The following is a 20,543-nucleotide window of genomic DNA, read 5'->3' on the forward strand; positions in this document are numbered from 1 at the left end:
TTGATTTTAGATAGAATGAGAAAATCAAATAAAATCCATGAAACACACATATAAATGACATACGAAGACATGAATACAAATATAGATCGTATTCATGTTTATTATAGACATTTACATTTGTGAGAAGGATCAATAGTAAGTATAGCTTATTTTGGTTGTCCACAAATTCTACAGCTTAAACTGCTAAGACTCCTATGAACCAAAAAAAAGAAAAAAAAGAAAAACTGTTAAAGACTGAAAAATATGGGTTAGGCTAGCTAGCAATGACAGTATTCTTACTTCACTCGAGTTTGATTTCATTCTCCATCTACGTTCATATACAATTCGAATATTATCTACTAACATCACTGATTTGAAAATTTAAAGTGACTGTGTTGATTGTTTTGTAAATGTAAGTTTTCTTCTTTTGCGTGTAACAAAGAAATGACTCAATCAATCAAATTTCAGGAGGCTTCATGAAGTGCTTCTTTAGAATTAAATTTCCATTTATTGCTATTTAAAATTAGGGTAGTTGTTTAGACTTGTTTATTTAAATTTAAAAAATCACATTTGGTTCTTGTAGTTTGTCAGTTTTTTTACTTTGGTCTCTATAGTTTTAATATTATCAGTTTAATCCATGTTGTTTAATTCTATCGCAATTCAAGGACACATCCAAATTTCTATCCAAAATACCCATCCACGTAAGAGACACATGGTGTTTATTCCGTCAAGAAATTGGACGAAAATTTGGACGTGTCTTTAAATTGCAATAAAATCACACTACAAGAGTCAAATTGCCAAAATTAAAATTACATAGATGAAAGTAAAAATTTCGTCAAACTAGAGGGACAAAAATTGACTATTTGCGTTATTTAAATTTGCAAAACCCTTAGATGTTTAATAGAAATACCTAAGAAAACTTCTTCACCATAAACATTATTTTTTCCGCTTGGACTTGTATGGCATACAGCATATTCATACCGAGAAACATAAATCATAATGAATTAATAGAAATACCTAAGAAAACAACTGATCTAATACTAATACAAGAGCCATTGCAAATCCAGCATCAAAGCCAGGATGCACAATCAAATGAAAAACCTCTACCCCATAAGAAACCCCTCCAATATTTGTCTCCTTCCTCTTGATCTCAGCTACCACATTCCTATACTCATCCAATACCTTGCAAGATCGATGCGTGTAAGAACCTTCAATCAAATATGCATATCTTTTATGACCCCATGCCTCTCGATATACATAAGCAAGTATGTTGGGATTGGCGTTTAACATGTTCATGTTCTTCCTCACGCAAAACGTTGGGCTGCTTTTTGATGTTCTTGTTCTACAATAATCACCCACTTCTCCTTCGTGCACAAACCAACTGTCAACTAGAGTAAGCTTCTGCCAAGGAAACGCGTTGAACAGTCAACATCAAATCCAGTATTTTATTTCTCTCTTCTATACATGAAATTATGAATATAAACAAGCACAAAAACGTTATGTTGATAGATTGTCAATCTAAAACGACAAATCAAGTTATACATATACCTTGCGACGACGCATTGTGAGGACGGATTTTCCAGAGGCATCCATGAGAACGACTTCCTCAGGATGCCCGACGTAGTTGTCGACCCGATAAACGAGATCTCCGTTCGAATCGATCACCGTGAACCCTTTGCAGCTAATCAGGAGTGATTTTCTCCACACTGTTAATGTTGTGCAAGCCCCAACAGTATTGAGTTCCTGCTCATCGTGCTGATCATGTTGTTCTTGATTATGGACAGACCTTGACAAAGATTTCAAGAAAGGAACAATCTTCATCTCTTTCTCTCTCTCTCAATTGTTAAACCGTAAGCAGAGGTTATGAAAGCAGACACTTATCGCCGGAGAATGTTTGAGATTGAGATACTGGTCTTACTAATATTAGGAAAATTCTCTGTTTTGTACACAAGAGTTGTATATGTATACAATCCTTCTTATAGTTAATGACGTGACGATATATTATTATACTATATATATAGCTGTGTATGTGTATAATTGTATTGTATATATCTATTGCATGAAAATTAATATTTTGTCGTATAACATTGGTCGCCAGAAGCATGACACGAGTAGCTCTGAATGAGTGAATCTGGGTTGTTTTTTGCAGTATTTATATACATTGTGAAAGAGACAACTAGCCAGAAAAGTCATTGCTGGTTTCCTAGGGACACTTTGATGGGATTAATTCTATACTAATTAGTAATTAGCATAGATGATGTATCGTTATTAATTATTTTTTATTAATTCACATGTAATACTAGTATTAAAAAGGCGACACGTGTATGTTTCCCTAAATGGTCTCTGAGGTTCCAATTTTTCTCTTCTTTTGATTGAATTGGTGAGTTAGGTTTGTGTTTGTTTAATCGGAGATTCACAAGCACGAGACAAAAGGGGGAGCCATAAAAAATTAGGGAGGGTGCATAGCCTGCAGGGAGGGGTGAGACCCAAGAAATTTGCTCAAGTTATATCCGTAACCATTCATTCGATCTCTGTTTTACTGATCTCATGAATGACCTATGGTCGAAATAATATTACATTTTACTAATTGGCTATGAGAGAAATGCTTTGTTATATTTGTAGTTATTGACTTGCGTTGACCAACTATTTACATCATGTGTCGCATTGATATTAATTCACAACATTAGGTTTGTTCAGATTTTATACCAGCGATATTGAGACGAGAAAAATTGAATTTAAAACCTCAAGTGCAGAATAAATACTCTTAAAAACTTGAACTACAAATCTCTTACAATATTAATATGGTTGTTTCAAAATTTAAAGTTGTGAGGTAAAAAGTGGCTCAATTATTCACCACCCCCATCTCATGAAAACAAATCAAAGAAGCAGCAATAATATACTGTAGCTGCGTCATCAGTCATATCACAGTCAAATACGTCCTCTTGGCTTTTATATATCCAAAGAAGAAAAAAAGAGAAGACTTTTAATTACACTTGCATTGGATACGCCTCATGACAACAAGGGTGGGGACGAGATGTAGAACCTTTCATTAATTGTCCATTTCCAAATATCCATACTTGCACATCCCAGGGCTCTTCCCAAAGCTCCCGCATTTTGTTCCAATCGATGCCTTTGAAATTTTAGTCCCTATACTTGGAGCATTTACAGTGAATTTTCTAAATTACTTTATTAGATAAAATTTAATAAGGAAGTAAGAAAATCTATCTCTAAGTTCTTCCAACTATGTTCTCCATCCAACTTCTAAAATAAGGAGACTTCTAAGTACTCCTAAATTCGAAATAAGAAAGGACTCGTAGTGACACTAACTCCCTATAATTAAATGATGCTTTACTTTAATGCTATTTTTAAGTAAATGATGCTTTACTTTAATGCTATTTTTAAGTATTTATTTATTGCTAATTATTTATTATTATTATTTTATATGAAGAGGGACCATTTATACTAAACTAAAAAAAAGAAATAAATTATTTATGATTTTCTAAATTATGGAGCATGGTTAGAGTTTTTATAAGGAGCTCCTAAAATAGTTTTCTAGTATTTTTAACTAAATTTTAACTAAAACATAAGGAGCATGATTGTAGATGCTCTTACAAATCAAAGAAAATTTGCATGGGAACAACTCTAATTAATATTAGATCACATTCACTAATATAATTTCTCTCGTTGAGTAGATGCGAGATTCATCTCAGTCAATGGGGTCATATCATAGTGGAAAAGTATGTTTGGTCTATGATCAGTCAGTGATCTCAGAGTTCAAAAACCCCAAACACTAATGTGTGTATGTGTGTAAATCACTCTCCCTTCCTACCTTTGACCCAAAAAAAAAAAAAAAAAAAAATTATAGATTGGTAACGTGATATTTATATATTGTAGAAATAACATTATTCGCAAGTATTCTCAAAGTTTTCTTTGGATATTATTTTTTTTAGGTTCATATGTTGGCACGTATTCTCTATTTATTAGCTAATGGCTAAAAGAAGATCCTCTTGCAGTTTCGTTGCTAATAGCAGCCGATTGACTGTAATTATGATTTGAATTATATCGCCATCTTTCTAATTGATCACTTAATTTTCTTTCTACCTTTTCATGTTCTCCATTCATATTTTTTCAACTTATTCAAGCTTTCGGTTCTTCCTTTTCAATGTGTCTATGTATATAGAACGTAGCTAGCTACACAAGTTAACTGAACATGCCTAGACAAATATGGGTGGGTCTGCAAACCCAACCAAATTCTCACACGCCCAAAACTCCCATTGGCCTAAACTCTTAAGTCATGACCACCCTACACTATTTTGAATTAGACGTGTACGTCACTGATTATGCACGAAAGCAATTTTGCAAATGGTAACAAACATAGTTAGAACGTTAATTAAGCAGCACATCCTTCTAGATTTTCATTAATAAAAATCAAAACCAAACTTCCTATATATCATTATCATATATATAGAAGACAATGAGTTAGAGGAACTTTCCTCCATTTCTTTTTTCTTTATTATTTTGTGTGTGGAAGGGGGTGGCGGAGGTGGAGGGAGGCCACCCAATTTTGATGACTCAGATCATAAGATTCATGCATGGAGATGGGACCGGATCGCAAAACAGTGTTTAGGATTAGACTAAATCAGGCTGAGGGCCCCACTTTGATATTAGTCACTGCTAAATTTAGTAAGAAAAGGCCGTGCTTGAGCTGGGAGCCTACCACGTGTGTATATTTACTGGTTGAATTTCAGTGACTTGGCATCCTTTTAGGTATGCCTTATAATGATCTTGGACTGAATCTTGACTCGTAAACCAGGCAAATCTACATACATTCTAAAATAATGATCCTTTTATAGGAGGAGTTGCTTAATAAAATGATTCAAACACTTTGTGTCTTTGTTTTGTTAGGAAGGTAGAAATATTTATTATTCAACTGAAGCAAAGTGATGTAATCGACACAGGGAATTTGAAGAGTTAATTTTGATATTTGGAGTCTAAGAAAAAAGAGACAGATGATACAATGTGATTGGTACATGCCAAGCGAAAGGATATTCGGGTGTTAATATAGTAGACACGTGATAAAATATAAGTGGATGATAATAATAGTTTAACATAACGGTGATCAAAATCTAGTAATTCTTTAGCATAACTATCACACGGTCACACCTAAGTATTTCTTGAGAGCATAGCACGTTCTGTCAAAAAGCATGCCACTTCATACTTGTCCCTCGGACTTTAGGTAAGTTTTTAGGAGTGACTGACGTGTACGGCATCACACTCATTAAGGGGTTGGAGCATCGTAAGAACAAAATTCATGGGCTTAAGGTCTTCACATCCTCAACCTCTATGGTCCCTTGCACTGTTTGAGGCAATACTTTGTTGGCATGCATTGATTCTAACACCGCCCCTATTCGTAGCTCCCTCCATCAACATTGCTTAATTGGATTTTCATGCAGCGTTAAGTAAACTGATTACATACAATATACGTATTTCGTTTGATTTCTGGACTCTTCCTTGACCATAATATATTTGTATTCCTCATGGAAATTAATAAGTAACTCAAACTTAATTGGTAATAAAAAAAATTAGTTATATATCGAAAATGGGAAGCAACTCAAACTATTTCTTCTGGACTAGACCAACCTTTCCAAGACCAACTCAAAATGGGGAGCAATATATCTGGAATGGGTTTTAGCAGGTTTCAAAGGCCTCAGTACTAGGAATATTCTTAGCCCACTCCGGAATTCTGATTATTATTATTATTATTATTATTATTATTATTATTATTATTATTTCCCATAATATAAAATAAAAGAAATTCAAGAAGGAGCAAAGACAAACCCAATTACCATAGGCCACAAAAGCCGATCCTCAGACCGAGTCATACTATAGTGACGGCTTTATATATGACCCTTAAGGGATGTCCTATTTCTTAACTGTTGGATCAAATTGGTTAGCATGATTCAACGGTTAAGAGATATAACTCACTTAAGAGTCATATATAAGGACCTCAATATAGAATTCTTGCCCTCACACCATCTCATGCAAAATAATGGGCCAATAGAATGACCAGGTTCAGCCCAAATATAAGGCCCGTGTCTAAATCTTTTATCAGGCTTGAGGCTGATTCGTACATTATACAAGTCCACGTCTTGCTACGAGAAAGCTCTTATGCAATTTTTACCCCTATTTCAATGAGAGCTATCGACCAAAAGAAAAAGTATTGCCAAATACTCTGCATTTAGATTTAGATTATGATGCATGACCTAGCTAACTAAGGAAAATGACTAAAACGGTTTAAAAAATATATGGCAAAAATTCTTAAAAGTGCTTATGAGTTAGGCAAGTGATTTTTGGTGCTTTTTCAGGATGCATTTCCAAAGTGCTCTTGTAAATTTTAATAAATTTTTTAACATGCTTCTAAATTCTAATAAAACTGTTTGCCAACCTCTGTTGGGCTCCAGTCCACTTCGGCTTTTTAGATTACTTTGGCCTCAAGATTTATAATCAATGTAAATTTCCAAATACTTGTCACATTAGAATTCGCTGTATCACTATATATTGTATATGTTATGTTATTGATGAATGAAAATCAGGAAAACACATTTCTATAAAAATCAATCTAGAAAAAGTGCTTCCTACAAAAACAATCTCAATCAAGCCTCAAAATTTACCAAAAAAAAAACAACTAATGAATCTTATTGATAGCCTTGTGTAACACTCGGACAATGAACAGAATCGTTTGGTTTTGTTTTCTTGTGTTTTTTTGTTGTTAGCACACATAGCGCATGGTACAAACAACAGCGACCTGCACTGGTGGACTTGACACAGACTGTTTTTGCAAAGTCTATACCTACTCATTTCATCAGGACATCAGGCATCTCATTTAATCACCAGTACAAACTAGAAAGACAGAAATCAAGAAAGGCTTTCACTTTCAGTTGCAGAGATGAGGTAATGGGGGGAAGGAAGAGGTCTTTTTTACGTATGGCATCAAGCCAAGTAAATATATATATATATATATATATATATAAATATATATATATATATATATATATATTAATTGTGGTCAAGATGAGCATCTTGTAACCCTACCAACCCCCCAAAGGAAAAAGGACACACCGTAACGGGTGAGACAACGACCCGATGGGTTCACTCGTTGACCGCCAGTCACTGATTTGCCTTGTAATGGACGGGTCATCGATAGTATTACTTGCTCTATATTTCTCAATTAAGAAATAGTTACTGTCAATTAACTTCTAATTACTTTCACTGTCACTTCTTCATGTTTTCTATATCAAAATGAAATCTACAATCATCAAGAGCTGCAAAGTGTTTGACTAAATAGACAGTTATGAGAACTAATTAATCAAATGATATATTGGTATCGTAAAATTTGTAATCAAAGATAATTTTTAATTTCGTGCATGACAATCATAACATGCCGTAAATGAGAAATTATTTAGTGTGACAGTAATATTATATTGCAAATGAGAGAATTATTTGGGAGAGAGGAATCAAAGAACCAAGCTCGTTAATATTTTGTGGCCACTAATTAAATGACAAAAATTCTGATATAATTCAGAGTTGTTGAGTAATTGACTATAATGTAGTACTCTCTAATGGTGGACCCTTCAGGCCTCTGCGGGATTTGTACGTAAACATGTTCTAGAAGCCCACCTACTCACCACGACCAAATTCTTGGCAAGTAGTTCTAGGTTCTTTGTCTTTGAGAAACACGAACTTGTTTGGGATGAACTCTCAGAATACATGCATTCTTTTACTCGTTGCTTTTCACGTTTCCGCCAAGACTTAAAAACCCACTAATTCAACATCAAATTTTGCATTCATCGCATAAGAAAAAAGTGGTCTCAAGACCTTAACGATTGACTTAGAAAATTGGTACCTTAATTTAATATATATATATATATATATATATAACTTCTGTGCATGCGTATATGTGTGTATGCGAGTGTGTCTTTCTGCGCATGCACTTAGTGAATTTAAAGTCCCATTCCCACCACAAATTTTTGTGGGAACATATATATATATTGGGGCTTAGCTGTTAAGATTGTACCGTCAACATCCTAAATTCCTCAACAAAGAAAATCAAATTTAGTCACATACAGTTTATGTCTATATCCCTTAGATATCCACGGTGGTCCGGTTTTGTCTAACCTTTTATCACATTAAAGCTGACATAGAATTGTCTTCGGGTTCAAGATGGACTACAAGTTTAAATACGTTTGTTAATGAAGATATTGAAAAAAGATTGCATCATTTTGATATTCTAGATCTTTTGTGATATAGAATTGGACTTGTCCATAGTATTATCTTATCATAGTCCCATTATAATTGTGTTACCGATCGACATTACTAGCTAGGTTTCAAAAATTTAAACTGTTAAAGAATGAAAACATAGTCTAGTACACATCCATATATAAGAAGCTATATATTGTCGTACAATATATATTCGTAAGTGTGTACATACATAAATCTACGCGTTTTTTAAGTTACTAACATTTTGACCTAGTGTCAAAAGTTGGAAAATGGCTACGTATTGCACGTAATGTGTGGCTATATGAACCGATATCTTTATTTCTCTCTTGTTTATTTTTCAGTTAGCAAAGCAATGTTGATTGATGCTTGTCAAGTCGGTATAGTTTTTCGAAGACTAGTATGAATGCTGGTTAAATTTATAGCCTCCGAGAAGTCTTAGAGGACAAGTTATTTGCTGTGGTTGGGAGGAACTTCGTCTATAAAATTAAATTCTAAGGGAAAAAAGAAGAAGCTATCAACTTCAAAAGTGAACATCATCTTTGACCCTAAACACAATTGTTCTACATTTCATTACCTTAATTAACCATGGTTTTTAATAATTAAGTTACGTTAATTATAATTTTCGTGTGCTAGTTGCGATTTTTTTTTTCTTCCTTAATTACCATGAGATTATTATAAAATTCAAAAGTATTCAAATAATCGCATCTTTAGTTCAGAAATCGAATATTAAGTTTTTCAAAGATCACGAAAAGCCGTGGCATGCGTTGTACATGAATAGATTAGGTTATGATGTAGACTGTCGGTCACTGCATCACGACACTATTATTTCTATCTTTGGCATGACTAAGATCATGTCTTTAGGCACAGGATGAACATGTGATGAAGTCTGGGAGTAGTTGTCAAAGCCCTAAGTCTCCCTATAAACCTAATTTTCCTACTTATTTTAGTTTAAAATTGAATAGCACACTGCCACACTTTTCGTTTCGTAAATAATAAGGAATTATACAGTAGCCAACCATGGAAGAAAAATTGAAGCCACCAATTTCATTACACATATAGCAATTTAATTACGCATATCATGGTTTTTTAAAGCAATTTTTACTCGAAGCCTGTCATGCAATAATTTTTGTGGATAATAATGTATTTATATTATTGGATATATATAAGTTAACGAGATCTAGCATAGTGAAAAATAGTATTAACTAAGTTACCATTTATTGAGGCAATTATATCCATCCCAAGACATTAAAGACTTTTCATTGATGGAATCTTAACTTGTTATAGTTAAAAGAATAATTAAGGATATTATTGTTTTTGTAATTGCATATATAAACCATCACTTTTTATTTTTCTTCCGAAAAGCATTTGGGTGTCATCATTTTGACGAAGAAAAAAAAAATGCTTCTATTTTGTACAGCACGGTAACAAAATGTAGGCAATTTCTGGATCTAGTAGAATTGGAAGCTATAATCTAGCTCAGAGCATTGGGAGTCTAGGTATTCAGATCCACCTACCTCATCCTCATCAAGCCTTAGAAGCTCGTAATTCACCAATTCCTTTCTCAAATAGAAACCTTTCTTTGTTTTAGTTTCTCAACTCCACTTCAGCAATCAAAATACGAAACAATTCAACCAAAAAATAAAAATAAAAAACAAGAATATCTGATTTCCCATCGTTTTCTTTCCTGTCTATTCGGGAATCATTTTCTTTGTGCCTCAGATATTCAAACGGTTTATATTTAAGTCTCTTCATTTAAAGTTTGTACTTCGAAAAAGTAGATAAAATAGACAAATACATTATTTCAAAAAAATACTAACATGACAATAATTTAATTGAACGATTAAATGGTTTCGTATTGGACTGATTTTTCAGATACAATCTTTAGAAGAATACTCAAAAATAGAAGATTTATATTATTAAAATACGAGACATAAAAGAACTTTACCATAATATCTCTGAAATAACTTATTCGAGGAGCTTCCATCTTACACGTATAAATACATGTATTATATATATTGGGTGGGTGTATATCGTTTTGCATGGTCCCGGGGATTATTGGGTCCCCTTTTCAGCTCTCTCTCTTCCTCTGCTACAAAGCTTGAAGGTTTGTCTGTTTCTCTCTTTTTACTCTGTGTCTAATTGCTGCGCTCCGCGTTACATGTCTTTTCCCTGAGATTCCGAACAAACCGCGTTCCACGACCACTTCACTTGTTTTCCCTTTTCTTTTTTAAACACACTAAAATAAAGTCTCTCTCTCTCACTCATCACTCTCTCCTCTGCATTTCCACATACATCTTATAAACACCTCCAACCTCCCCCACATTTTTATATTATATCACTCCTTATCACCACCACCCTATCAATACATATAATTTATAAGTCACTGTTTGTTTCCAATTTGAGTTTCTTTCTCACCAATGAGGTCTCATCCGAGGCACGAGCGCCGATGGGCCTCGGACTCGGTTCCCGAGAAGTCGCTGGTCAGCGCCGGAACGTCGCCGGCCATGACCGAAGATTCAAGCTCGGGAGCCGATCAGGAATTCGTAGAAGTAACTCTCGATTTACAGGACGACAACACCATCGTCCTCCGCAGCGTCGAGCCTGCCACCGTCATTCACGTCGATGACCTCGCCGGCGTCGGCGCCTCACCCGGAACAGAAACTCCGGCTTCTGCCTCGGCCTCGGCTTCCCGGTCGCCGTCGACGATGCGCCGAAGCTCCTCCAACAATCGGATACGCCAGTTCTCTCAGGAGCTGAAAGCCGAGGCGGTGGCGAAGGCGAAGCAGTTCTCTCAGGAGCTTAAAGCCGAGCTGCGGAGGTTCTCGTGGAGCCATGGCCACGCCTCGCGCGTTTTGTCTGCTTCGGCTTCTCAGAATGCCGGTGCCGGAAGCTCCACCGGCACGTTCGACTCGGCGCTGGCGGCTCGGGCGCTGAGACGGCAGCGAGCTCAGCTGGACCGCACTCGGTCCGGCGCGCAGAAGGCGCTTCGCGGGCTGAGGTTCATCAGCAACTGCAAGAGCACGAAGACCAATGGCGTCGATGCCTGGAACGACGTCGAGGCCAGCTTCAATAAGCTCGCCAAAGACGGCCAGCTCCTCCGGGCCGATTTTGCTCAATGCATCGGTACTAACTACTTCAATTCATCGCCGCATTTTGAATTTCGGTTACGATTTTTAGAAAATGACCGTACAGTTTGTTATTTTGTGCATTAAAATCTTCGGTTTTTTTTTTGAAGGAATGAGAGATTCGAAGGAGTTTGCTCTGGAGCTGTTCGATGCGTTGGGCCGGAGACGGAGAATGAAGGTGGACAAAATCAGCAAGGACGAGCTTTACGAGTTCTGGTCCCAAATTTCCGATCAAAGCTTCGATTCGCGGCTTCAGATCTTCTTCGACATGTACGCAGTAATTAATTAAAGTCATTAATCATTTGTTCAACCTTGATATTATATTCATTCAAGGCAACAATTGGACGAACAGGGCAAAACCGTCATTTCACTTCATTCTTGTTTTTTCAATGCATTTTGATTCTCACAGGGTGGACAAGAATGAAGATGGTAGAATTACTGAAGAGGAAGTAAAAGAGGTACCCCATTTTTTAAATCACCTTTGAACATGCTTAAGCAGCCACATTAAATTAATAATATAAATTATGGCTCATGATCCATTAGCCCAAAATCTTCTCCGCCGACCCAACTGGGCCGTCTAAAATTATACGAGCGTCTTGCATAAGCTTCTTGGTGGTTTCATTTCATGGTCTACAGGGTGTCATTTGGGATAAAATAATCCAGGGTAGGCGGGATTGGGTGACCATAAATACATGAAAAATTCCAAAACTAACTACCACACTTCAATTAACAATAATAAATCCATTTTAAAGGAATTAAAATGTTTTCAATTTTCTCTGCTTATGATGTTTACCATGTTCCAAGGCATCTTTTTCTATTATTAGTTGGGTTATTATTATTTTTGGATGTTTGATATTGGACACATGGCATGTTCATTTTCCTCTTTTTTATCAAATTTTTGGGAATGGTCTTATCGTTTTCAGTGGGGTTGGTGGGGGCTTTTTAGTCTATTTCTGGTACTAATTCGGTCGTCGTTTTTAATATGAAGTCAGTGTTTGCTGGGAAAAAAAAAATTTAATTAACTACAAATTTTTTATTATATTTGGTTTTTAATTTCTTTATTTTAAAATTTTGAATGGTTAGATTATTATGTTGAGTGCCTCTGCAAACAAGCTATCGAGATTGAAGGAACAAGCAGAGGAATATGCAGCTCTCATCATGGAAGAGTTGGATCCCGAAAGACTTGGCTACATTGAGGTGGGTCCCTTGCTACAAATTTTTGTTGGATTTTTTTTTTCTTTATGTAGAGATTATTAAACTTTAAAAACTAGAGTCTTGTCTTTGTTTATTATAGTACGACTTTCAATTATGTGTAAATTAGTGTTGTCACATAATTAATTGGGTTGGTTTATTGTATGTCAAATAGGAGAAATTAAAGAATACTATAATTGTATGGTTACGTGGTATATCTTGTATACCTGTTATAATATGGTGGTCGATATAGTTTATTTTTCTATTTTAGGGTAGTATTAATAAATATCACTTATATTATAACACATGTACAAAATGTACCACGTTGCCGTACTACTGTAATTTGCTAATCACTTGTCAAATAGGGTATTGACCGGTTAGACTTGACTTTTTCATTTTTAACTTTCATTAGATTTTTTTATGTAGTTCAACCGTACACGAATGGAGAAGCACCTAACTCTCTATTCAATAACTTAACTGTGTTGGAAATTTGGTACCAAAAGCTAATCTCTTAGGTTTTTTTTTTCTTCTTCCAAACTTCCATGGAGAAACATCAATGACAGTTGAACCATTTTCGTTATTGTTGACTTATAAGGCCTCTTATTTTCTCATTCCTTGGCCACCTTACTTTTGTATTTGCCTGAATTTTTTGATTGCTGCTGCTAAGTGTTGATCGAGACTTGTTATTTTGTCTATGCAAAATTTGCTTCAATAAGGCTAAGAAGTAGTTGGTGCAATTCCAAAGACTTTAACCTAGTGAGAGATTTAATTTCCTAATTAAGCTGGCAAATAGGTGATCCGCCCATGCATCTTTCCTATTATAAAAAAGCCTTCACGACTGTTTCAAACACTATTCTTTTTATTTTCGTCCAAATATATTATAGCGGATATGTTGGAATAATCTAGAGATGTGACTACACCTTGTACATTTCAAAAGGGTATTATCGCAATTTCAATCGAGACTAAAATTCATCCTCTCACCTACTGCACTTTGCTAGTGCCATTTCTGACATTCACATATAGTCGTGTTCCCATGTGGCCTTTCCGTTTGCAATCTTAATTCTCACTCAAACACGTAGGCACACGTGTGCCATTTCCCCACCAGTTGTAGTGTTCTGAGTTGACATCATGCACATTTTCTGATATCTTTAAATTTTTCTTTAATATTTTGATTTATACAAGCAATCTACGGATGATTCGAATTAGTGCAAAGTGACGGACGCTCATGACTAACTGGTCTAATTTACGTCTACTTTGATGTCGTATATTTGCGCTGTAATATCGTCAGCCTCTAATGATGGAAATGTTGATGCAGCTGTGGCAATTGGAAACCCTTCTACTACAGAAGGACACGTACCTAAACTACAGCCAAGCACTAAGCTACACGAGCCAAGCTCTAAGCCAAAACCTCCAAGGGCTGAGAAGGAGAAGTCCAATACGCAGAATGAGCACAAAACTGCTCTATTATTTGCAGGAAAACTGGAGGAGAATCTGGGTTTTGACATTGTGGGTTGCCATTATGATCGGCCTCTTCACGTGGAAGTTCTACCAGTACAAGCAGAAAAAAGCTTTTCATGTAATGGGTTATTGCCTTCTCACGGCTAAGGGCGCTGCCGAGACTTTGAAATTCAACATGGCTCTGGTACTCTTGCCTGTTTGTCGAAACACCATCACTTGGCTCAGGAACACCAGGCTAGGGTTCTTTGTGCCTTTTGACGACAACATCAACTTCCACAAGGTACAAAAATACCACCAACCTTGAAAATTCTATCTTTGCTTATTTTATACGTCGGTCTCTTGTCTTGGGGCCCATTTAGGGGAGACTTTATAATATTTAGGGTGAACGCCATGAGCCATTATAATGAGAGTTTTGTTGCTTAGAAGAAAATAGTGAATTGGTTATGAGCATCACACGTCTATGAAAAATGTGCACGAAATAAATAGCATTATAATTTATACACTTGCGTTTATGGGGTAAAAGGAAAAGGATATTGCATGCCTTCTTTCTACAAATCACAGGTCTATACATATACAAAAATAATTCATAAAAAACATATTATTATTATTATTTTTTTTACACATGTCACATTGCTATTAACAGAAATATAAAAACTCCTACTTTCAAGATAAAGAGGGAAGTAAAAAGCAAAGACAATCAAGTAGTGGAAACCATTGACTTCAACTCATTCTCATGAAAAAATAAAGCAATGCTCTGCATGCGCGTGTTGACTAAGGTTCTAACTTTTGTCCCAGACAAATAATAACACCGCATGTTCTTTATGAATAGGAATTAATTAAAAAGAAAAAACACATTCATACTGTTAACAATATATAGAAGACGTGATTAATGATTAATTCATAACATAATACACAGACTATAATTAAAACGTGGTATTTTAATTTGATCAAATTTGTTCTGATGATATCTTAATTGTTAATGATTCGATAGCTAATATTCCACTTACTAAATGGAACCAAAAACAAAAGAAAAGAGACATAAACGATAGTGATGTCTGCACAATCAGTGGTTGAAATAAATGTAAATATTATATATATATATATATTTTTTTTTTTCTTGATATATAAAGTGTCGTAGGTCTAGAGATCAGCTCCATCCAGTCTTTCAGTATGCGAAGAGACAAGTGTCACCCATGCAAGATGCCACGCTTTTAGTAAAATTTTTAGAAAGGGCTTTTAAGAATGGAATGCTCACGGACTCACTGATCACTGAAATCTAATTTGATTGCTGTTGCTATCCTAGGTTTGACAAATAATGAAACAGCACATGCATTCTTAAGATTAAAGGTTAAACTATGTATATAGACTTGAATCTGAGTGAACTATTCAATTTATTTATATGCCAATTTGATTTTAAGTTACAAACATTGAATCAAATAATCAATGGAATAATTTGGTCAATTTTGGACTTATGCATAGACATGAGTGCTGATTTTTTTTCTTTTTTGGGCAAGAATTTTAACTTGGGTACTTTTAAAAAAGTTAAAAAAATAAAATCATCCTTGCATTGTGGCTCACAGCTATGTCTGGTGTATTGATTTTAAATGTGACATAGAAATGTCTTTATGTATAAAGGTTTTGGCTAAAAGACTCTTCAAGTACCATCACATGAGTTCATGACACATCAAAGTGAGACTGTTTAGCAGCGCAATGACAGAGTACTTGATTTTGTAGAGGTCCTGAATTGAATCAATTCTGTCAATCACCATCTAATTAAGCTCATTTCTAACTCGATCGAACGCCTGAACATATGTGTCGTCCCTCTAAATTGTGCTTTACTTTGATAAATCTTTGCAGACCATTGCTGCAGCCATTGTAGTTGGTGTCATTCTCCATGCTGGGAACCATCTTGCCTGTGATTTTCCAAGGCTTATAGAGGTCTCCAAATCGGACTACGACAAGTATTTGGTTCAAGACTTTGGAAAACATAAACCCAAATATATAGATTTGATCAAAGGAGCTGAGGGCATGACTGGAATTATAATGCTGACATGCATGATAATTGCTTTCACACTCGCTACACGATGGTTCAGGCGCAGCATTATTAAGCTTCCCAAGCCCTTTAACAGGCTCACTGGCTTCAATGCATTCTGGTATTCCCATCACTTATTTGTCATTGTCTACGCCTTGCTCATTATCCACGGCGTTTTCCTCTATATGGTGCACAAATGGTACCTTAAGACGGTATAATTTGAGATCCTCTGTCTTCAAATATTGCAGTCACTATGTTTAAATTGATTAACTAAGAGAGTTATCTTCATGTTTCAGACTTGGATGTATATTTCTGTTCCTATTTTACTATATGCTGGAGAAAGGACCCTGAGAATCTTCCGGTCTGGCTTCTATACTGTTCGACTTCTGAAGGTGAGCATAAGTGTGCAATTTTGTTAGTTAAAAAATTTTGTTAGTTAAATAACTAGCATATGCTGCTACTTCTTTGCTAGTAAATTACATTTTTTCTTCTGAATTATATGATCATATATTAATTATGAACCTGCTCTGTATAGGTTGCTATTTATCCTGGAAATGTTCTCACATTGCAAATGTCTAAGCCTCCCCAGTTCAAATACAAAAGTGGACAGTACATGTTTGTCCAGTGCCCAGCTGTTTCTCCCTTTGAGTGGTAGGTCACCATTTATTGAATAATACTACTCTTCTTATGAGGCATTTAATTCCAATAAAATTATGTCAATTCTATATCGACATCGTGCCTGGTTTTCTCAATTCAATATGTTGATGTGTTATTTTTATGTATGTCAGGCATCCATTTTCGATTACATCAGCTCCTGGTGACGACTACCTTAGCGTTCACATCCGCCAGCTTGGTGACTGGACACAAGAGCTTAAGAGGGTCTTCTCAGAAGCCTGTGAGCCTCCCTTAGCTGGGAAGAGCGGCCTGCTAAGGGCCGATGAAACAACCAAGACAAGGTGTATATCATCATGCTAATTAGTATTTCCATCGTTTCAGATTTCTTCCTTCTTATTTTGGTCACATTTCTAGTATAATATCTAAATATGTGTTCTTTGTACAACAGTTTGCCCAAGCTTTTAATAGATGGACCTTATGGTGCCCCAGCACAAGATTACCGGAAGTATGATGTCCTGCTACTTGTTGGTCTTGGAATCGGCGCAACGCCTTTCATCAGTATTCTAAAAGATTTGCTCAACAATATTGTCAAAATGGAAGAGCAGGCAGTAAGTATACATAGCTTGTTCAATATCCCAATCTTTTATTATAGTCACCAAGTCTTTTGAATGACTGGAATTTGCAAACTCACAATTCTGCTTTCTTTCCTCTTCAGGACTCTATTTCAGATATGAGTAGAGCATCAGACCTAAGTGCTGGGAGTACAGATTCTCCGAATCCAAACAAGGTTTATCCGAGACGGAAAAAGACTCTGAAGACCACCAATGCCTACTTTTATTGGGTGACGAGGGAGCAAGGCTCATTTGATTGGTTCAAAGGAGTGATGAATGAAGTTGCAGAACAGGATCAAAGGGTAATTGGACATGTTCTGTGGAAGCACATACGTTTATGGTTGAACATGAGTTTGATTAATGCTAACTTTGTCATGACTTTTGATTTAATTTCAGGGTGTTATTGAGATGCACAACTACTTGACTAGCGTGTACGAAGAAGGCGACGCTCGATCAACACTCATCACCATGGTCCAAGCTCTCAACCATGCTAAGAATGGGGTCGACATTGTGTCCGGCACAAGGGTAAGAGTTTTGATCTCTGGCATAATTTTGTAGCACTGAAACTGCAACCAATGCCTTAACTTGTCAACAGTTTATTGTTTGACAGAAAAAGTCACGAAAATTGAGTGGAAAAATGGTCCATTGCATTTTTACTGATTATATATTCCTGATTCTTATAAATAGGTAAGAACCCATTTTGCAAGGCCTAATTGGAAGAAAGTTTTCTCAAAAACTTGCTCAAAGCACTGTAATGCAAGGATTGGTAAGTCAATGTGCTGGAGCTATATCCACACGCACACACGTATATATATAATTATGCAGAGTTTGCTTTCTGTGAATACTGATACTTGTGTTGAAATATTGGAACAGGTGTTTTCTATTGTGGAGCACCAGTTTTGGCCAAAGAACTTAGCCAGCTCTGCTATGAGTTCAATCAAAAAGGTTCAACCAAGTTCGAATTCCACAAGGAGCACTTTTAAAGCACTCTGGGAATACATATATAGCTACCACTTTATGTAGCTTCTCCATTCAAATCCACCTCTAGCTAACACACCTTCCTTCACCTGCAGAGTAAGAAATTTTTGAAATAATCTTAGATTGATAAATAAGAAAAGGGTTTCTGTACAGTCTTGGGTAGAAAAAGAAAGGAAAAAAAAAAAATCAAGTATATAAATATGTATTTATACAGAATACTATGTATTTAGTATTTAGCCATATAAATTATTATAAAGTAAGGAAGCACTAGCAGAAGAAATATTCTGGTTAGTGAGAAGACGATAGGAATTTGAATGCTGCATTGGGCCTGCATTGTACACGTGGCCAGAGATGATAGGTGGGAAGGTGACATAAAAAAATGTCATTGTTGGGGAGCTAGTAGGGAGCTAGAGTGCGGTACAGCCAGAAGTTGACCTAATTGCTAATGGAAGAAGACATTTTCATTGGTGGGGGGTAGAAGAAGACAGTTTGGGGGAAAAAGGAAGATGCCAAGAAAGTAAGAAGGTTCTTTGGACTTATGGAGGTGGTGGGGGTGAGATTGCTTTTGTCTGTTGGAGTGATTCATCTCCTCCTTTTGTGAAGTGGGCTCAGAGAATCCTTCTAGAATGTGTATGATTATGATGATCTGCAGAGGATCCCATGCAGTGCAATTATTTTATTATACCTTACTTTTACAATAATAGAATTTTGCCTGTAAATGAGGATCATACTTTAATTATTTTTATTTTTCATTGTGGTAATCAGATCCATATGAATGAAAGATAAGATTGAAGTATCTTCGGAAGATTTTGGCATCCAGTGTAAAGTAAAGAATTGGGTCCATTGTTTTAAACTTTTAAAATGATTCTGTTAAAGATATTTTAAGCTAGCCCAACCAATAATTTTGATTTGAAACAAACAATTTGTAATTTTGAAGTTGAGTTGTGTTTTATTTTTTAAAATATACTTCCATAAATCATTGACAAAGTAATCGTTATAGAACCATAGAATTGCTTTAGCCCTAGGTTCGATTTCCCCTTTTTCAATATCGCTTGTATTTTTTGTTTCTTATTTTGGTTATAGAGGGCCGCAATGCTAAGGTCAAGCTCTGTTTTTTCAGTGGGCTAAGGTTTTTCAACACTCTCCTTTTTGGGGGTGGATTTTGGGCCCAAAACTGAACAACAGAAATAGCCTGGGCTTCGCAACCCTAACTGGATCAATGATCATCTAGCAAACACAGAACAAGTAGTCAATGATCTGCCAGAGTCCGGCCCTTTCTCTATGAATATGCTTGAGAAACGAATTCAACATATTCATGTCATACATTGGTCGTGAAAACTATTGTCATGCTCATGCTACTTTTATCAAAAGTCATGCTTTTAGTTCAATCACATTATTCGAGCACTCGACAATCTATAATTGAAACTAGAGCTGGCATGTAATGAAGGCAACCAATTAGACATATATATGTTTGTAAACAGAGGCTACATTATGTATGGGGATCCTCAATTGAGGAGATAAAAGTGATGAAACTTGATAGTTTTTACATATTTTTTGGGCTAATATAAGATGGTGGAGTAAATTAAATAAATTGGGAAGGTGAATATGGTATGAAAACCTATAATGAGAAGAACAATATATATGCTAGGAGATGATATTCTGCTTCTTAATAAATAAATTCTTTATTCAAAGCAGGTTATTACATGCAGAAGCTTGTACAAAGCATGTCTATCAAGTATGAGACACTTTCAACATCCTTTTTCACGACAACGATACCCTACAATTTCCACAATCGAGCATGTGTTAGTGGTGTCGTCAATCTCGACCTCTACAACTATGAATTGCAACTACACCAATGAAGCAAGAATCACTAGAGTTGGACCAAATAAGTGTTAGATAGAAAAACACACTTGTATTTAGTCCCACATTGAAAGGGAGTTGTTTCCTTCCATGGTTTATAAGTACCAATATTTTAGAAATATTAAATAAAGTATGGGTTTAGTGGAGGCAAAGTTGGGTCTCATCATGGTTTAAGTTTGGATTATATAATAAATAAAATATATATATATAAAATTAATTGTCAAAAGATGGGCCTTGGGACTCTATTGATTTAATTAATAATTTCTTTTCATTAATTAAAAATTCATTTTTAAGATAAAACCAAAATCTGAAATTCGAATAAGATAAAAAATTAACATAACTGTTGGATGAATGTCAGACTTCTATATATTGACAATATGTTCAAACTAGAATTTAACTTTTGAACAACATAATCAT

The 20,543-nt window shown here is 35.5% G+C and overlaps 2 protein-coding genes across 2 annotated transcripts; one reads left to right on the forward strand and one right to left on the reverse strand.

The window, feature by feature from the left end:
- Window positions 1-856: 856 nt before the first annotated feature.
- On the reverse strand, window positions 857-1,971 carry LOC117628518 (protein LURP-one-related 17). The gene is made up of 2 exons (XM_034360996.1): window positions 1,528-1,971; window positions 857-1,380 (listed from the first exon to the last, which is right to left on the reverse strand). Exons 1-2 carry the CDS (start codon window positions 1,798-1,800, stop codon window positions 997-999), a joined length of 657 nt encoding a protein of 218 aa, XP_034216887.1. The 5' UTR covers window positions 1,801-1,971; the 3' UTR covers window positions 857-996.
- An 8,336-nt stretch (window positions 1,972-10,307) lies between these two features.
- Window positions 10,308-19,073, forward strand: LOC117627705 (respiratory burst oxidase homolog protein A). Its single transcript, XM_034359906.1, has 14 exons — window positions 10,308-11,379; window positions 11,492-11,651; window positions 11,791-11,839; window positions 12,465-12,578; window positions 13,888-14,310; window positions 15,888-16,274; window positions 16,359-16,454; window positions 16,598-16,713; window positions 16,851-17,018; window positions 17,126-17,285; window positions 17,393-17,590; window positions 17,685-17,813; window positions 17,976-18,054; window positions 18,162-19,073. Exons 1-14 carry the CDS (start codon window positions 10,674-10,676, stop codon window positions 18,269-18,271), a joined length of 2,895 nt encoding a protein of 964 aa, XP_034215797.1. The 5' UTR covers window positions 10,308-10,673; the 3' UTR covers window positions 18,272-19,073.
- The last annotated feature ends 1,470 nt before the right edge of the window (window positions 19,074-20,543 follow it).

The sequence above is a fragment of the Prunus dulcis genome, chromosome 5 (assembly GCF_902201215.1).
Source record: "Prunus dulcis chromosome 5, ALMONDv2, whole genome shotgun sequence".
NCBI classification, from domain to species: Eukaryota; Viridiplantae; Streptophyta; class Magnoliopsida; order Rosales; family Rosaceae; genus Prunus; species Prunus dulcis.